This window comes from Notolepis coatsorum (genome assembly GCF_963971535.1).
Source record: "Notolepis coatsorum genome assembly, chromosome: 3".
NCBI classification, from domain to species: Eukaryota; Metazoa; Chordata; class Actinopteri; order Aulopiformes; family Paralepididae; genus Notolepis; species Notolepis coatsorum.
In genome coordinates, this window is record NC_140167.1 from 52,920,899 (window position 1) to 52,936,216 (window position 15,318).

Here is a 15,318-nt window from a genome sequence, read left to right on the forward strand (position 1 = left end):
CAACCCAAATGGCCTGGAAATGAACCTAAACATCCTACTGCTGCCGCTGCTGCTTGATGGAGGGAACAGGAATGACTCGCTCTGTTCTGTTCTGAGGGGGACTGAAGCAGTTGTTGACGACATGCTAAACCGAGCAGTTAACCGAACCCACACTCCATCGCTCTTGTTTTTGTAGCCAGTGGGAACAACAGGCAACAGCCCTGCCTGACGGACAAAAATGGCGGAGAGCGCTGGGTCCAGACAATGTAGTGCGGTGGAGGATATCTTGTGTATATAGATTTTGTAAACCTTTTCTGCTGAAAAGGATGTAAACAACAAATGGACTTTGTTACAAGACTTGGATTAGGATATACACATCAAACGTAGCTGTAGCAAGCATGGCATAATGGCCGCTTGTTCTTGTGGTTAGTGGGTTGCAGAGGAACATGAAACAAGGCAGCACCAACATAAGATAGTATAACAAATGCACGTATATTTCGACATATCATAGCAAAAGCTTTGCATCAGCTAGCAAACGTATATTTCATGGCCCATCATTAGCCTCTTGCCCTCTATTGTGCTATAAATAAATGTCTTGAGCTTTTACATGATACATTTAACTTTTGGGGGCAGTAATACACAAAGATTAAAAGATGGCATCTCCGTCATTATCTAGGGCTAGGCTAAATAATTGTTCATTGAGGTATCTCAATCTTCAACTTATCTGGTACAAAAATGCACTGAGAAGCTAGATGTGGTAAGATAATGGACAAGAGGCAACTGATCAGCTCATTTAGTGAACCAGATATCCCTAGTGCAGGTATACTCACAGCCTGGCCATTGGCTTCATACAGAGGGCACTTCTGTTTGATCTTAGCCAGCTCCATGTTCACCTGCTTACTGATCACTGCCATGGGGTTTCCTCCTGCACACACACACACACACACACACACACACACACACACGAGTTCTCAGACCTTTTCATGCCATGAATTAAATGGTAATCTTATACATTTTCACAGTGTTTACCTAGCGTGAATGAAATAGTAGTCTTATACATTCTCACTGTGTTTACTAGGGGTGGGAATCACCAGTTTCATCACGATACAATATCGATTCTTTGGACAACGATATGATATGATTCAATTCAGGTGCCTGCGATCGATATGAGACGATATTATATGCCCATTTAACACAATCAGTAACATTTAGATCAACAAAAAAAAGGCAACGGAAATATCATTTAACATTTAAATTTTGAGCTCTTCCAGACATTTAAATGAAAAACAATCTATTGTTTTTAATACAAATAGACCTCCTGTTCACTGTAAAGTGCCACGTTTTGATATATTGAGCTTTAAACTTTAAGTAAATTATTTTGGAACTCACAACCTAAAACCCCTTCCTCTCCCAAACCGTTCCTACAATTGTTTTATGTTGCATGATGATCATGAATACATTTATTATGTATTGTATTTTTTATGTTTAAATATCAACATTATCTGTCCATCCTCAGTAAACACACACACACACACACACACACACACACACACACACACACACACACACACACACACACACACACACACACACACACACACACACACACACACACACACACACACACACACACACACACACACACACACACACACACACACACACACACACACACACACACACACACACACACACACACACACACACACACAGATCTGATCAGGGTTACCTTGTTAGCTTACACTAACGTAACGTTAATTTCGGTCTTTAACGCGACATGGGCATAAAGGAATGGCGAGGATGCAAAGGGTCGCAAAATAGGCACACTATGTAGCCCTGCTCTGTTGTAATGTCTACACAGCGTTTCAGACGCTACTGCTGTGCTGGGCGGATATGACTCAGTATCGCAATATGAACCGATCTTTTTATGTTGCATCGATCCTATTGGATCATTGATAATATATCGATGTGGATCGATGTATCGTCCCACCCCTAGTGTTTACCTAGAGTGAATGAAATAGTCCCCCGGCCCCATTGATGGAACCACTGAAGTTAGACAAGATTTCCGTGGACAACACCACCCTCTAGGGATGAACAGCAGTAAATGCAAAAACACAATGCACCATAACATGCTTGGAATTCTTGTCTAAGAGGTTAGAGGTCAAGTTTCAACCTAGTGACCTTCAGAGTTAACCTGATGTACCAGATGGTTTGTTACACAGAACCATCTGAGAATCTGTTTGGAAAAGGGCAGACACTTGGATGAACGTGATTGGATGAACCATATGTCTATCACGGACTAACTTCAACCAATAAGATCAACAAACCATATGAGGTAGTAAGAGAGCTCTGAAGAGGAAGCTAACTATGTAGTTAGATGATTCTTGCAGTCTTTATAAGGAATACGAATACCAAAATAAATATTTGATTCAAAGAAGGTAGCAAACGTCACACCTAAAACACGCCCCTTAACTGCCAGTAGTTCCTCTTAGAACACTGATTGGTCCAAACAACTGTGGTTCGGCCACAAGCGCATAACTTAAAGCCTGGCCATATGGATTCTTAAGATAACTTCAGAGCATCCTACATGTGCTCTAATGAAGGCCCATAACCTGAGCATCTTAGTTGACTTGGACAAGATTAACTGGTGAAATTGAGATGAGTCAACTCTGTCCTGAGGACCTGTGTGTTGTCCCTCTTTACCTTTGGGTGGTGAACTTTGGACTTGACTCACCCAGTCCCGTCACCACCATGGCCCCCAGATCAGCCACATAGTTGCCCTTCCTAAACGTAGCCACTCTGCCTCCCACGCGGTCCTGCACGGAGCAAACAACAACAAAGTCACACAATCACCCTCAGTTAACATAAGTGGCCTAGCTAGTCTGGTTTAACGGAAGGTCTCATGTATTTTTTTTGGATGTAATCCAAAGCGGGAAATGTAACTTTTTTTTTGCTTTTTATTTTTTTTATAATTTTTTAAACATAACATAAAATTAGATATACAAGCATTAATTAACAGTACACATCCAATGAAATCCCATTTAAATAAATGTAGTATACAAGATATACACCTAATACTTGCTATCTAATACCCTACACACATATGCTCTCGCTCACTCCCCCCCCCCCCCGGACCCTCACTTGGATAATCCATCCATTATCATTCGCTCCTAACCAGGCACTACAATTCATATGCTAGCTTTTATTCTCTCCACCACTTCTAACCACATTGCAATTTTGAAATGTAACTTTTAGATTAGATTCAAATGTATCGTCATTATACAGCACAAGTATAGTACAATGACAAGAAGTTTGCATCTAACCAGAGTGCAAATGTAAAAGTGCAATAGCAATATACAATGTACAAGTGATTAAACTGGAGTATATATATAAATGTAATAATAAAGTAATAATGATAATCAAATGTATGTATAGTGTTATAGTATTATTATGTACAGTGATACAAGTATAAAGTTACTATGGTAGTAGTAAGTCATACTAGTCAGCAGTATAACTAGTAAGAGTAGGTAAGGGATAGGAATAGGTAAGCGATATATACAGATACTAGTATGTTAAAAAGTTTATATTATATAAAAGATTGCATATTCAGACAGATGTGGATAAATATATCATGTACAGTACATATTAATATATATATATATATATATATATATATATATATATATATATATATATATATATATGGTATATGCACTGCATTATAGTTAGGGGTGGGAATCATCAGTTTCATCACGATACGATACGATATCGATTCTTTGGACAACGATACGATATTTGCCGATATCACAAAGTCTGCCACGATACGATACGATACGATTCAATTCAGGTGTCTGCGATCGATATGAGGCGATATTATGTGCCCATTTAACACAATCAGTCACATTTAGATCAACTAAAAAAAGGCTACGGAAATATCAATTGATGTATTTATTTTTGAGCTCTTCCAGACATTTAAATGAAAAACAATCTATTGTTTTTAATACAAATAGACCTCCTGTTCACTTTTGTTTTTATATATTGAGCTTTAACACACACACAGACACACACAGACACACACACACACACACACACACACAGTCCCCCACAGCCCCCACCCCTCCTCCTTCCAAGTCCCCTTTCCACTCTCCTGTTCTCTCTCACGGTTAGCTGCTTAGCTTTTAGCAGCCAACGCGACGTTCATTTAGATATTTAACGCGACGTTGGCATAAAGGAATGGCGACGATGCAACGCCTGTTATATGCATTTGACCCGTTGCGGGGAAAAAACTGCACAGACTTATATCGGCTCGCAAAATAGACGCTCTGTAGTGCTTTACAGCAGACGCAAACACTGCTGTAATTTCTACACGGAGTTTCACAATACTGGGCGCCGGCGGATATGACTCGCGGGGATTTTCAAAATAAGAGTATCGCAATATGAATCGATCTTTTTACGTTGCGTCGATCCTATTTGATTATTGATAATAGATCGATATATCGATCTGGATCAATGTATTGTCCCACCCCTAATTATAGTACATGCCATCATACATATATCGGTAGACTATAGTTTGAGTTGGGTAGTTAAAGGTCCCTGTATCTTATAAATGGCCTTTTCCAGGGGTTTGCATTGTTTTCTAGCAATGTGGGGTTGTACCAACACTGACTAGATATGAAATTCTCATTCAGTCTCATTCCTCCAGTTTAGTTGATACAAGATCCTCCCCCAGTGAACTAAGCCATTCAGAATTGCCTCGCTTGTCTACGTAGATATGCTGATTTGCATATCTTGATTTGCATACCTCAGCTCCTTCTGTGGTTGTAGCCACCGCCCACAATCAACAATTCGCACAACGGAGCGAGTGGAAATAATGCGGAAGCGGTTTCCCTGTCAGACACTTGCACTTCCCCAAAAGAGAGAAAGAGAGAAAAAAAGAGAGGGAGAGACAGATAGAGGGAGAGAGAGGCTCATACGCTGAGTCTCAGAGCGATCTCTCCTCAGCTCTGTCCCCCTGCTTACACACACTCGTGACTCAAGCACACATACACACATGCTCTGTGCTCTCGTCTCTCTGTCTCTCTCTCCCTCTCTCCATCCGTCTCTACCTCTCTCTCTCTCTCTCTCTCTCCCAAAGAAAGGTATCTGCCAGTGCAGGTGGGTGACTGTCACTCAAAGCGCATTGCGAGTATGGGCGGAGCCCAGCCAAAAACAGCTTGGAATCTGGAAGTGCAGAAAGTGGTGCTCTACAGTACTCTATTAGAAATACAAAACAATGCATTTTATTGGAAAAAAAAAACATACAGATGTGTTCCATAGACTCACAGGAATAGTGAGTAAATAGTGAGTTAAAAAATCGTTTCTGGGCCTAAGTCGTTCAGTGCCATAAACGAGAATTCTCGTTTCTGGGTCGTTTTTCCTTTTTTTAATTTTAATACCCTATTCAATGTCAGGGAGCTGTATGTTGCCTGTAAAAGGCATACTGGGACTCCGAAGGTGCAGTACCGGCCGCATCCTACCAGGCGGCGGTATCGAGTACCCTTTGAAACCTTATGATAGGTATTATGTTCGATCATGAACCATAAAACCATACTTATATTCACCACGGTATAAAACAGGAACGTATGGATAAAAAAAAATATTCTTTTTCACATCTTGAATGTCAAATGACCATGGTATTGTATCCATAGCTATAATATAGAATATAGTTATAGCTCTACAAACAAGGTGACCGTTCCCTATCGATCTAGTGGTGGCCTCGCTACAGACGGTTGCGGGTAATAGCTGGCACCCAAAGTGTTAAGGGTACTACCGAGTCCGATTCATGTGAGATCCGCCGGTGCCACTTTTTCCTTTTTTTTAAGTCCGATGACGTCACCGTTTTGTTTACCGCAAAACGAAACCTATGAAGTGTGCCGCACTTTCAGGTCAACGTTCAAATTTTTTTTTTTTTTTTTTATTTAACCTTTATTTAACCAGGAAGTCCCATTGAGATACAAGATCTCTTTTGCAAGGGAGACCTGGCCAAGATGACAGCAATAACACCCGAAAACATCAGACATCAATAAAATGTGCGGTACATCACACAAGAACATAATAAAAGTGCATGTACACAATACACAATACATCACACGTAAACATAAAAACACAAAACAGAACAGTCTACATAACAGTCACATGCACAATACACTTACATAGGATTTTACTTGATTCAACAACAAAGCAGTCGGGGCAATGGCAAGCCGAAAACGGTCGCAAGTGTTGTTACACTTTGCAAAGCTAGATGCAGACAACGCTCGCTGCAATATTATATATATATATATTAACAAATTGTTCTAAATAAATAATGATAATAAATTATTTGAAATTTGGATTTAACTCTTTATTTTTTTTTACAACTGAGGTAGGTAGATTACATTTTTAGAGACTAACGTACCGAAAAAAGGTACCGTTGGGTACCGGTATCAATTCACAGGTTCAAATGTGAAAGGTACCCAACCCTATTTTGAAGCTTTGTTTTTAAGACTTCTCATTTTGTACAATGAAAGCAGTGTATTGCCACCAATCCAGAACTCTGGAAGATTTTGTCCAAGCTAATTATGTCATGATCAGAAATGTGCCTGTGGTGCTCTTAGTGACCTACCCTGGCTTCCAACACAGTCACATCCATGCCAAAGCTCTGCAGCTGCCTGGCCGCCGCCAACCCGGACACACCTCCCCCGATGATGATCACCTTCCCAGTCTTCTTTGCTGCGTGGAAACAAGAGGAATAGATATCATCACTCTGTCGAGGTGTCCCAACACACAAGGCCATTTCAGTATGAAGGAAGGGAACTCACTTGGTAAAGGTTTGACCCTCTTGTAAATGCCAAAGTTGATAAGGCCATGCCTTTCTAGGTAGCTGTGTATCCTGTGGACCAGCACAGCATCACCTGAGCAGGAAGACACAGCACATTCAAACTCAAGCCATCAAGCCATTAAAGCCATCTTCTTTAAGAGAAACGAGGGGTAAAAATCACAGTTAGAGCTGAACAATATTGGCAAAGTATGAAATTGGGATTATTTTAGCAGATATTGCCATTTCTTATATATTTTCTTTTTTCTAAGATCTAGTCTTAGTATTCTACTTAATTACATGAGTTTACATTGTGGGAATACAATTTACCTTATGGGAAATTATTTAACAATGCCTGTATTGCAGTCCTTTCTTTCACACTGGGATATCAATATGAATTTGATAGTGTTCAGCAGCACTAGTTAGAACTCACTGTTGTATGGAGCTTCCAGCTGCTGTGCTGTGGCCTCGAAGGTCAGCTGGATCTTAGGGTTGTCGAGCCACAGTTGGAGCTGGATAGGATCATTGTAGATTAAAATTTAAATCATCATGAATCACTCATCTCAGACATCATCATGGATCACAGATCGTCAAATTTTGCCAAACTCAAGACACTTTTTACTGTAAAGAAGTTAGTTGGTGTGAAGGAAGATTGAGAGGCGTCAGGGCTCAAATTAACAGTAATAAGAGTAAAGCCTATTGTTGGTGAGCCTGTGGTCTGCTGTTGTTAAGCAAACTTATATGTCATACTGCATTCAATTTAAATGAAGTGATTCACAAACTTTTCTTCATATACATGATGCCAGTTTAAAAGTTTGCCAGCAGTAGAGTAACGTTAATGACCTGCAGACCTGTGGACAACAGAACCTGCTGTAAGACATGCTGAATAAGCGGGAGGCTTAACCAGAAGGTAAACTCTTAAGCATCGGGTGGCCCGACGGCGGGCCATCAAGCACGTATGCGCACGTCGCTGCACCGGGCTGTGTTTTCGCCGATCAACGAATACATTGTTGGAAAGTTTAATTTGCTGCCTTTCGATCGTCACCCCACTCTATTGTGTGATTCCAGTCTCAAGTTACAAGATGAAACATCCGGCGAGCGTCATTTGACAAGCCATTCGGACAAGTGACCACGTCATGTTTACCCCTGTCCTGAACGGACCAATGACCCCCGATGGTGAAAATGATTGACCGCCTTTGTAGCCAAGGAGCGTCTGCTCCGAAAGCGATCCCAGGCGAGCGCTGAGAGTGGGGGAAGGTGACACAAGAAGACGAAGAAGTCCATAGTTTTGATGAGCCTCTGGATGAATGGGAATGGACGGCCATATTGGATAATCATGCAGAATTTTTACCGGTACACACATTACAAAAACCTTTGTAAAACATACATTTTTCGTGGGACTTTTATAATACTTTGGACATGTACTACATAAGACTTCAGGCTATGGAACAGTTATGTTTTCCAGCTCCTACCTCTCAGCTGGAACTTAAAAACAGGCATCTGGCAACCAGCAAAAATAAATGTGAGTACACAAAACTTTTACTTCAGTGTGTATTCTGAATACTTTTTCAGAATGTTACCTTTCAAAAAGAGACCAGACTCATGCATGTGCTATAAGTATAATAAATAGCGAATTACTTTGGGTATGCAATCGTCCCAATTTTTTTTAAGAACTAGCCCCATTTTGCCCGATGCTTAACCACATAACGTGCACCGGGACGTATACGTGCTCACAAGCACTTGCGCGCAAGTCACACGGCTTTGCGAGTGTCTAGCGGCTCAGGCTGCATTTTTCGCCGAACATATAATATACCGTTCGAAAGATCTATTTGTTGCCGTTCGAATGCCACCTCACTCGACCAAATCCGTGCCTCAGTTCTCGAGTTACATGACGACTTTTTACGCGCCGCACGTCAGATGACCCCCCCCGGACTCCAGATGCTCCAGAACTGCCAATCATCTGCTGATGGCGAAAAGTATTGGTCAGTGTTGTAGCCAAAGAGTGTACGTTTCCAACGATACCCCACATAGGGGGTGCGAATAAGCAAACTAGGTGAAAGTTGACGCGCGAAAACCAGAAGTGATTCAGACTTCAGAACACACGGCGGTGGATGAGGATTTTGGAACGCTTTTTTTTGTCGTCGGCTTTACTCTGACGTCTCTCAAAGACCCATTTCTGGATTTTTATCAAATTTTGACCTGTACTACATAAGACTTCAGGCTATGGAACCGCTGTCTTTTCCAGATTATACCTCTACGCTGGAATATTGGAATATGGAATCTTGCAACCACTACAGACAAATGCGAGTACAGAAGTTCAACTCAAGTTCAGACCTCCGTTACTCTATTTCATTAGCTCTAAAAGTGATTTTCCTTTTTTGCATTAATAACGTCAGAATTAATTGCTAGGCCATGCTAGGCCATCGAACGTTGCTAGGCCATGCCTCCCACAAGCCAGCTGCAATGTGGACGAAGCCTTGCATCACGTGTCCCCTCCGGTACTCGAGGAGGCAGCCGTCGCATCTTTTCACCTGCACAGCGCGATCTCTCAGTGGCAAGGGTCTGCGTGGGAGGGACACGCCGCCCTCGTCGCTTCCTGATTCTACTGCGCAGGCGCACCAACCGACCTGTAGGAGTCGCTGTCCACAACGTCCCATCCCCACCCACCAGCTTCCCACCCCCTAATACTGCCAATTGTATTAGTATGAACGACCAGCCAAGCTGGTAGCAACGCCGAGAGCTGGGCTCGAACCCAGCATGTGACAGTTCGATGACCTAAACTAATGTTAGCTGCTAATGTCAACCAACAGTATCTTGGTCGGAGAGGAGATGTTTCTTTCTCCTACAGTGAGGAAGGGGAGGGGCCGTGTGAGTGTCTCTCTCTCTGAATTAGGCTTAACAAACCTGATTCCTGAACCCATTTTATTCAAAAGGAAGATATTGATTTACATGTGTATATATCATCTTTTTTAATATAATCTTATCTCCTGTGCTGGCACAAGCACTAACATAGTGTGGAGTGGAGATATTACATATAATTAGCTATTATATATAGTTCAGCAGCTGTAACTAGGGATGCACCAATATGATAATGATATAAAAGAATAATAAAGCAATGTTGATTCTGTTCTTAATTAATTGTCTTTCTTTCTTGCAAAATAATCAAAAGGAACCGATAAGAGTATCGATAAAGTACCGAACCGTTAAAGGAAAACTCCAACATTTTGGGAAATTAGCTTATTTAACATCTTCCCTGGAGTTAGACAAGAAGATACATACCTTTTTTGTCTCTGTGCATGCATTAGGCTTAGGGAACAGTCGCTCCGTTAGCATAGCTTAGCTTCATCACTGGAAGTGAGGCGGGCCGGAGCCTGACGTTCCCTCACAGTGTATAGTTTGATTGATTGATTGAAAAGTTTATTAACACTTTAATCGCCGAAGACGCTGTTCAGCGTCTTTCCCCGCCCATGCTTATTCTGCCGAAGACGCTGGACAGCGTCTTTGATATCAATATTTAAAAAATCTGTGATCGAAATCATATTTCTCCCCCGGAGACATTATATGTACTGGTGAGCCCCTCTCAATTCTCCAACGGTTCAAGAGCGCCATCTGGTGGCCGATCGGCCGCTCGCCCAAACAGGAAGTGATGCGGATAAAGTGGTGCTCACCCATATTTCGTCCGGGCACTCGCTATCATTAGCAGGACTCCATCTTGACACAATGGATGTCGATCGGTTGCAAATAACTCGATAAACAACATGATTTGGACGTATATACTATTATACAACCTGGAAATGGATCGGGTATTTCTACATCCCATAATAGGAATATTTCAGTTCCACGCTCATCGTCCAACGGCGCGAAGTCATATATAATGACTTCCTTTCTGGGGTTGTCAAAATAAAAGTGCAACGTTTATAGCAGCGGAAAACGTTTATTTTGTACATTATCTAACGTTAACACAAACCTAAACTAACTTTAGGTTAGTTGTAACGTTAGTTTAGGTTCGTGTTAACGTTAGATAATGTACAAAATAAACGTTTTCCGCTGCTATAAACGTTGCACTTTTATTTTGACAACCCCAGAAAGGAAGTCATTATATATGCTTTACCATCCTGATCTGTGTTAGCTCCGGTTAGCTCAGAGCATCCGGTATAACAATACCAGCCATTGGATTACTGTTTTCTAAATTGGGGAGGCTTTTAATCGTCAAGGTAAGAGGATTTCAAGTCATGGTATCCATAAACTTCAATCGGTTCGGATCCTTTGAATTAATGAGAATGTCAACAATCACAACGACACGTTGAAATCACTGGCTGCGCTCAGAGAGGAGTGGTTAGGCAAAAAAAAAAATCCGAGTATATTTGCTTATAAAACGTAATTGTCTAATTCAATAATTTTTTATTTCTCCACGTGGTGAATACACAGGTCACAACATGTTTACATGAACGTTTTGGAGTTGTATTTGGAGTGTATTCTGCAATCTGTTAATAAACTTTTCAATCAATCAATCAAACTATACACTGTGAGGGAACGTCAGGCTCCGGCCCCGCCTCACTTCCAGTGATGAAGCTAAGCTATGCTAACGGAGCGACTGTTCCCTAAGCCTAATGCATGCACAGAGACAAAAAAGGTATGTATCTTCTTGTCTAACTCCAGGGAAGATGTTAAATAAGCTAATTTCCCAAAATGTTGGAGTTTTCCCTTAAGCAGTATCGATAAGAGTAGTAGTATCGATAAAATCCTAACGATACCCATCCCTAATCACAGACATATTGCAGGCTGTGCAAAGCCAGTAATCTCCCACAGTAAGCACACATTTTTATTTACATTGTCCTTTCACACACAACACTTGAAAACTAAGTGCCAGTATTATGAACTTTTAATCATAAAGTCCTTGTAGTTAACTTTTTGGGAGTGAATAAATGCGGATGGGGGGAGCGCTCATCCACGCTCTGATTGGCAGAAGACAGCACGTGAGTGAGAGAGAGGAGCGAGAGAGAGAAATGGGGAGAGATAGCCTGCGAGAGAGCGTGTCAGGTGAAGAAGCTTTGCACAAACAATATTATTTATTGTGTTTGATCGCTTAGATTGGCTTTTTAGCTTGTCTCAACAAACACAGCTGGCTCAACACTGTACTGGAATTTGGTCAACAAGCACACAGTCCAACTAACTTATCATCATCATCAGGTGGCTTCTTCGTTCCGAAGGTTGCCTATCACTCTCCAACCCATTCTGTCCCCACTTCTTCTCTCCAACTCTGTGACTCCGCCTCTCACTCCGCTCCAATCACAGACGTTGTCTACCCAGCCTCTTCTTGGTCTTCCACTTCCTCTCTTTCCATCCATCTTCCCCATCACCACCTTCTTGAACATCTCCCCGCTGGATCCTCTCAGAACATGCCTGCAGCCCCGCACAACTCCATCTTTCTCTTTTTCAACCTCTCCAGCAGCTGTACTCCTCGCATACCCGCTCTTCTCAGTACCTCCTCATTCTTGATCTTATCCTTCCATGTTATCTTCAGCATCTTCCTCAGCGTCCACATTTCAAAAGAGTCTATCATCCTCTTTGCCTCTTCATTCAGCGTCCATGCTTCTGCTCCGTATGAAAAGACTGACATAACATACGTTTAAAAAATCCTGGTCTTCGTTTTCCAACTTGTGTTTCGTCTCAATAATTCTTTATGGTTCCAGAATGCACCCTTTGCAATTCCGGTTCTTCTCTTAATGTCCATGTTAGCTCTTCCACCTTCACTGATCCAGCTTCCAAGGTACATGTACTCCTTCACTTGTTCAAGTTTTTCTCCATCCACCTGTATTTTACAAACAGTTCCTGGTGTTTTTTCAATGATCATTACTTTAGTTTTCTTTGTGTTTAGCGACATTCCATAGTTTTTGCATTCAACAAGTCAAGTTTCTTTCAAGTTTCTTTATTAGTTGTCATACAGAAGTACAGAATACTTTTATACAAAATGCTTCTTTCTGTTATGCTCCAGAGACTGTGCTAGACAAAAATAGATAAGTATAAAATAAAATAAGTATAGCAGTATAAAATAGAAGTCACGTACGTAGACACAAGTGTTCAGTATGTACATATGTACAATGTTCAATGCAGAGTAGAAGTAACTGAGTTACCATACAATATACTATACAATATACTAATATACAATATACTATATAGTGCAAAGGAGAAATGGGATGAGGTACAATTTACAGTAAGGTGTAATGAGGTATGGGTTGTAGTGCAAATTCTTTACCAATAAATATAAAGTGTGTTTAGGTGTTCTAAAGTGTGTAAAGTGGGTGCTGCAGTGAGTTGTTTGTTTAAAGTGAGTGTGTGCATGTGGATGTGTGTGCTGTGAGTGCATTTGATGGTTGTTACATAGTGTTATTGTTCGTTGAGCATCCTGATGGCCTGGGGATAGAAGCTTCTTCTGAGTCTTTCTGTGCTTGCCATGAAACTCCGGTATCGCTTGCCTGACCGCAGCAGTTCAAAGAGGCAGTTGTTTGGGTGGCTGGAGTCTTCATTCAGCTTATTCATCATGTCCTGTAGATCTTCTTGACAGTTACAGACTATAGCGGTGTCATCAGCATATCTTATATTGGTGATGTTCTCTTGGCCAAGTTTTACGGCTTTCCCTCCTCTCAGACCTTTTTTCATCAGTGATTCACTGTACATATTAAAGACTAACTTACATATTAAACTAACTTAGGACTGACCCAAACTATTCTATTTCAGAAGGCATCAGTTATACGCTCTCCTTTTCTTCTTCATTAGGCCCAATTCATTGCCTAATGCAGGGGTTCCCAAACTTTTCAGGCAACTTGTGTGAGTTGCAGTAATCTCCTGGTTGTTCCGCACCTAGGTTATCTAACTATTGACCTGGCCTGCTTCTAAGTTCAGTGCCCTGACTGCATAAAAAATAAAAAATAAAGAATTTGTTATATAATATTTTTTTTTACTTTTTTTTATCATCTGGCGACCCCCCTAGGGGTTGCGACCCCCACTTTGGGAACCCCTGGCCTAATGCACTAGTCAGCTTTTTCCTCAATTCCACGGTCTCATTCATTCTTCTTATCTTCATTGAGTATCCGAATATAATCATAGCTGATGTCCATATCGGAGTCTAGATAATGTAAACAAATAAAATAAAATACTTCGGGACGATGAAAATGTGTGTCTGTTTGTGTGTGTGTGTCCTTACCGTCCGGTTGCGGATGTAGAGGAAGACCTTCTGTGTCTGCTGGGGGCCACTGATGATGTCAGGGAAGCAGGCAGCCTCCTGGGAAGTCATGCGATCGTGGGGGAGACGGCTTTGAAAGGCAGCTCCCTCCACGCCTGAAAAGTTTTTAAACATTAATACAACTAGGCATGTTGTATATAAGAAAACATTCCCGGGAGCACTCATTCAAGGGTACTACGACTATGCTTGCACCTCATGGTACCAAAGCACCTCAAAGGCGCTAAAAACAAGATTATAAACATCACAAAACAAACTGATCAGACTGTATCGGTTTTAACTTTTTTTAATGACAACTTTTACACAACATGCACATTTTATACATCAAACTCTTCAACTACTTCTCTCACTCAAAATGTAAATATGAGAGATGTGATGTATAGTTTGAGATATTGTTTGGCACAACTCTCAATAAATAAATAAAACATTTATCAAATAAAAAACAGACGTCTATCGGCGCGGGCTTGATGACATCATCAAACTGCATCGTCAAGCCTGTTAGTGGAGTCACTCACTATGTCTTTGATTTGGAATTATTTCAAAGTTTCTCCAGATATTAACCTTGCCGTTTAAGTTAAGGGACAACTGGGTGGGTTTTTTCGGTGTCGCCTGTTGCTTATTTTCATCGTTTTGCTGCACAAACGATGATTCTTCCTGAGGTGGGCGCAGTCACTGTAAAGCGGAGGTTATGTGAGGAGGAACCAAGACGTCTTCCTTTAATACTTCAAATGTAATCTCCCACCTCAGGAAGAATCATCCGGAAATACACGCAAACGTTTGTGCAGAAAAGCGATGAAAGGAGGCAACAAGCGACACAGAAAAAAACACCCAGTTGTCCCTTAACGAGTCGATTGATAAAAAACTTAAATACATTAGTATTAGCCAAATTATGGCCACTGGCCAGTTACATGTAGAGCTCATCTAGAGCAGGGCTTGAGCCCAGTTTATTTGAAAGATTGTGTTACCCCAATGACGGGCTGCTGGTCCAGCACTGTTTGTGTTTCTTTTTATTTATCTTGTTTCAGTTGTTTTACCTCACAGTTGTATAGGTACAATGTTGTTTACATTTTGTGAAGAAGTAGAAATGTGCCCTATGTAGTGGGCGTTGTCAGGATTATCACAGGGAGAGTGTGATCCAAGCTGCTGTGAGACTAAATAAATATGGCCCTTTTTTCCATCGCCTAACTTAAGTTGAAGTAGTTGTCATATTTTGCACAGATAATGTTTTAGAAAGCCATGTTGAATGCATCCAGTGAAATTAAGTTTA

General features: G+C 41.2%; 1 protein-coding gene across 4 annotated transcripts in view; it reads right to left on the reverse strand.

Moving 5' to 3' along the window:
• kdm1a (lysine (K)-specific demethylase 1a) overlaps positions 1-15,318 on the reverse strand; it is a 56,714-nt gene that overhangs the window by 32,175 nt on the left and 9,221 nt on the right. For all 4 annotated transcript variants that reach the window (XM_084310969.1, XM_084310967.1, XM_084310966.1 and 1 more), the window contains 6 exons: positions 14,016-14,149; positions 7,245-7,323; positions 6,816-6,908; positions 6,620-6,726; positions 2,714-2,795; positions 810-904 (listed from right to left, as the gene is read on the reverse strand). In XM_084310969.1, the coding sequence (XP_084167095.1) occupies positions 810-904; positions 2,714-2,795; positions 6,620-6,726; positions 6,816-6,908; positions 7,245-7,323; positions 14,016-14,149 (590 nt within the window). The remainder of the gene's footprint in view (positions 1-809; positions 905-2,713; positions 2,796-6,619; positions 6,727-6,815; positions 6,909-7,244; positions 7,324-14,015; positions 14,150-15,318) is intronic.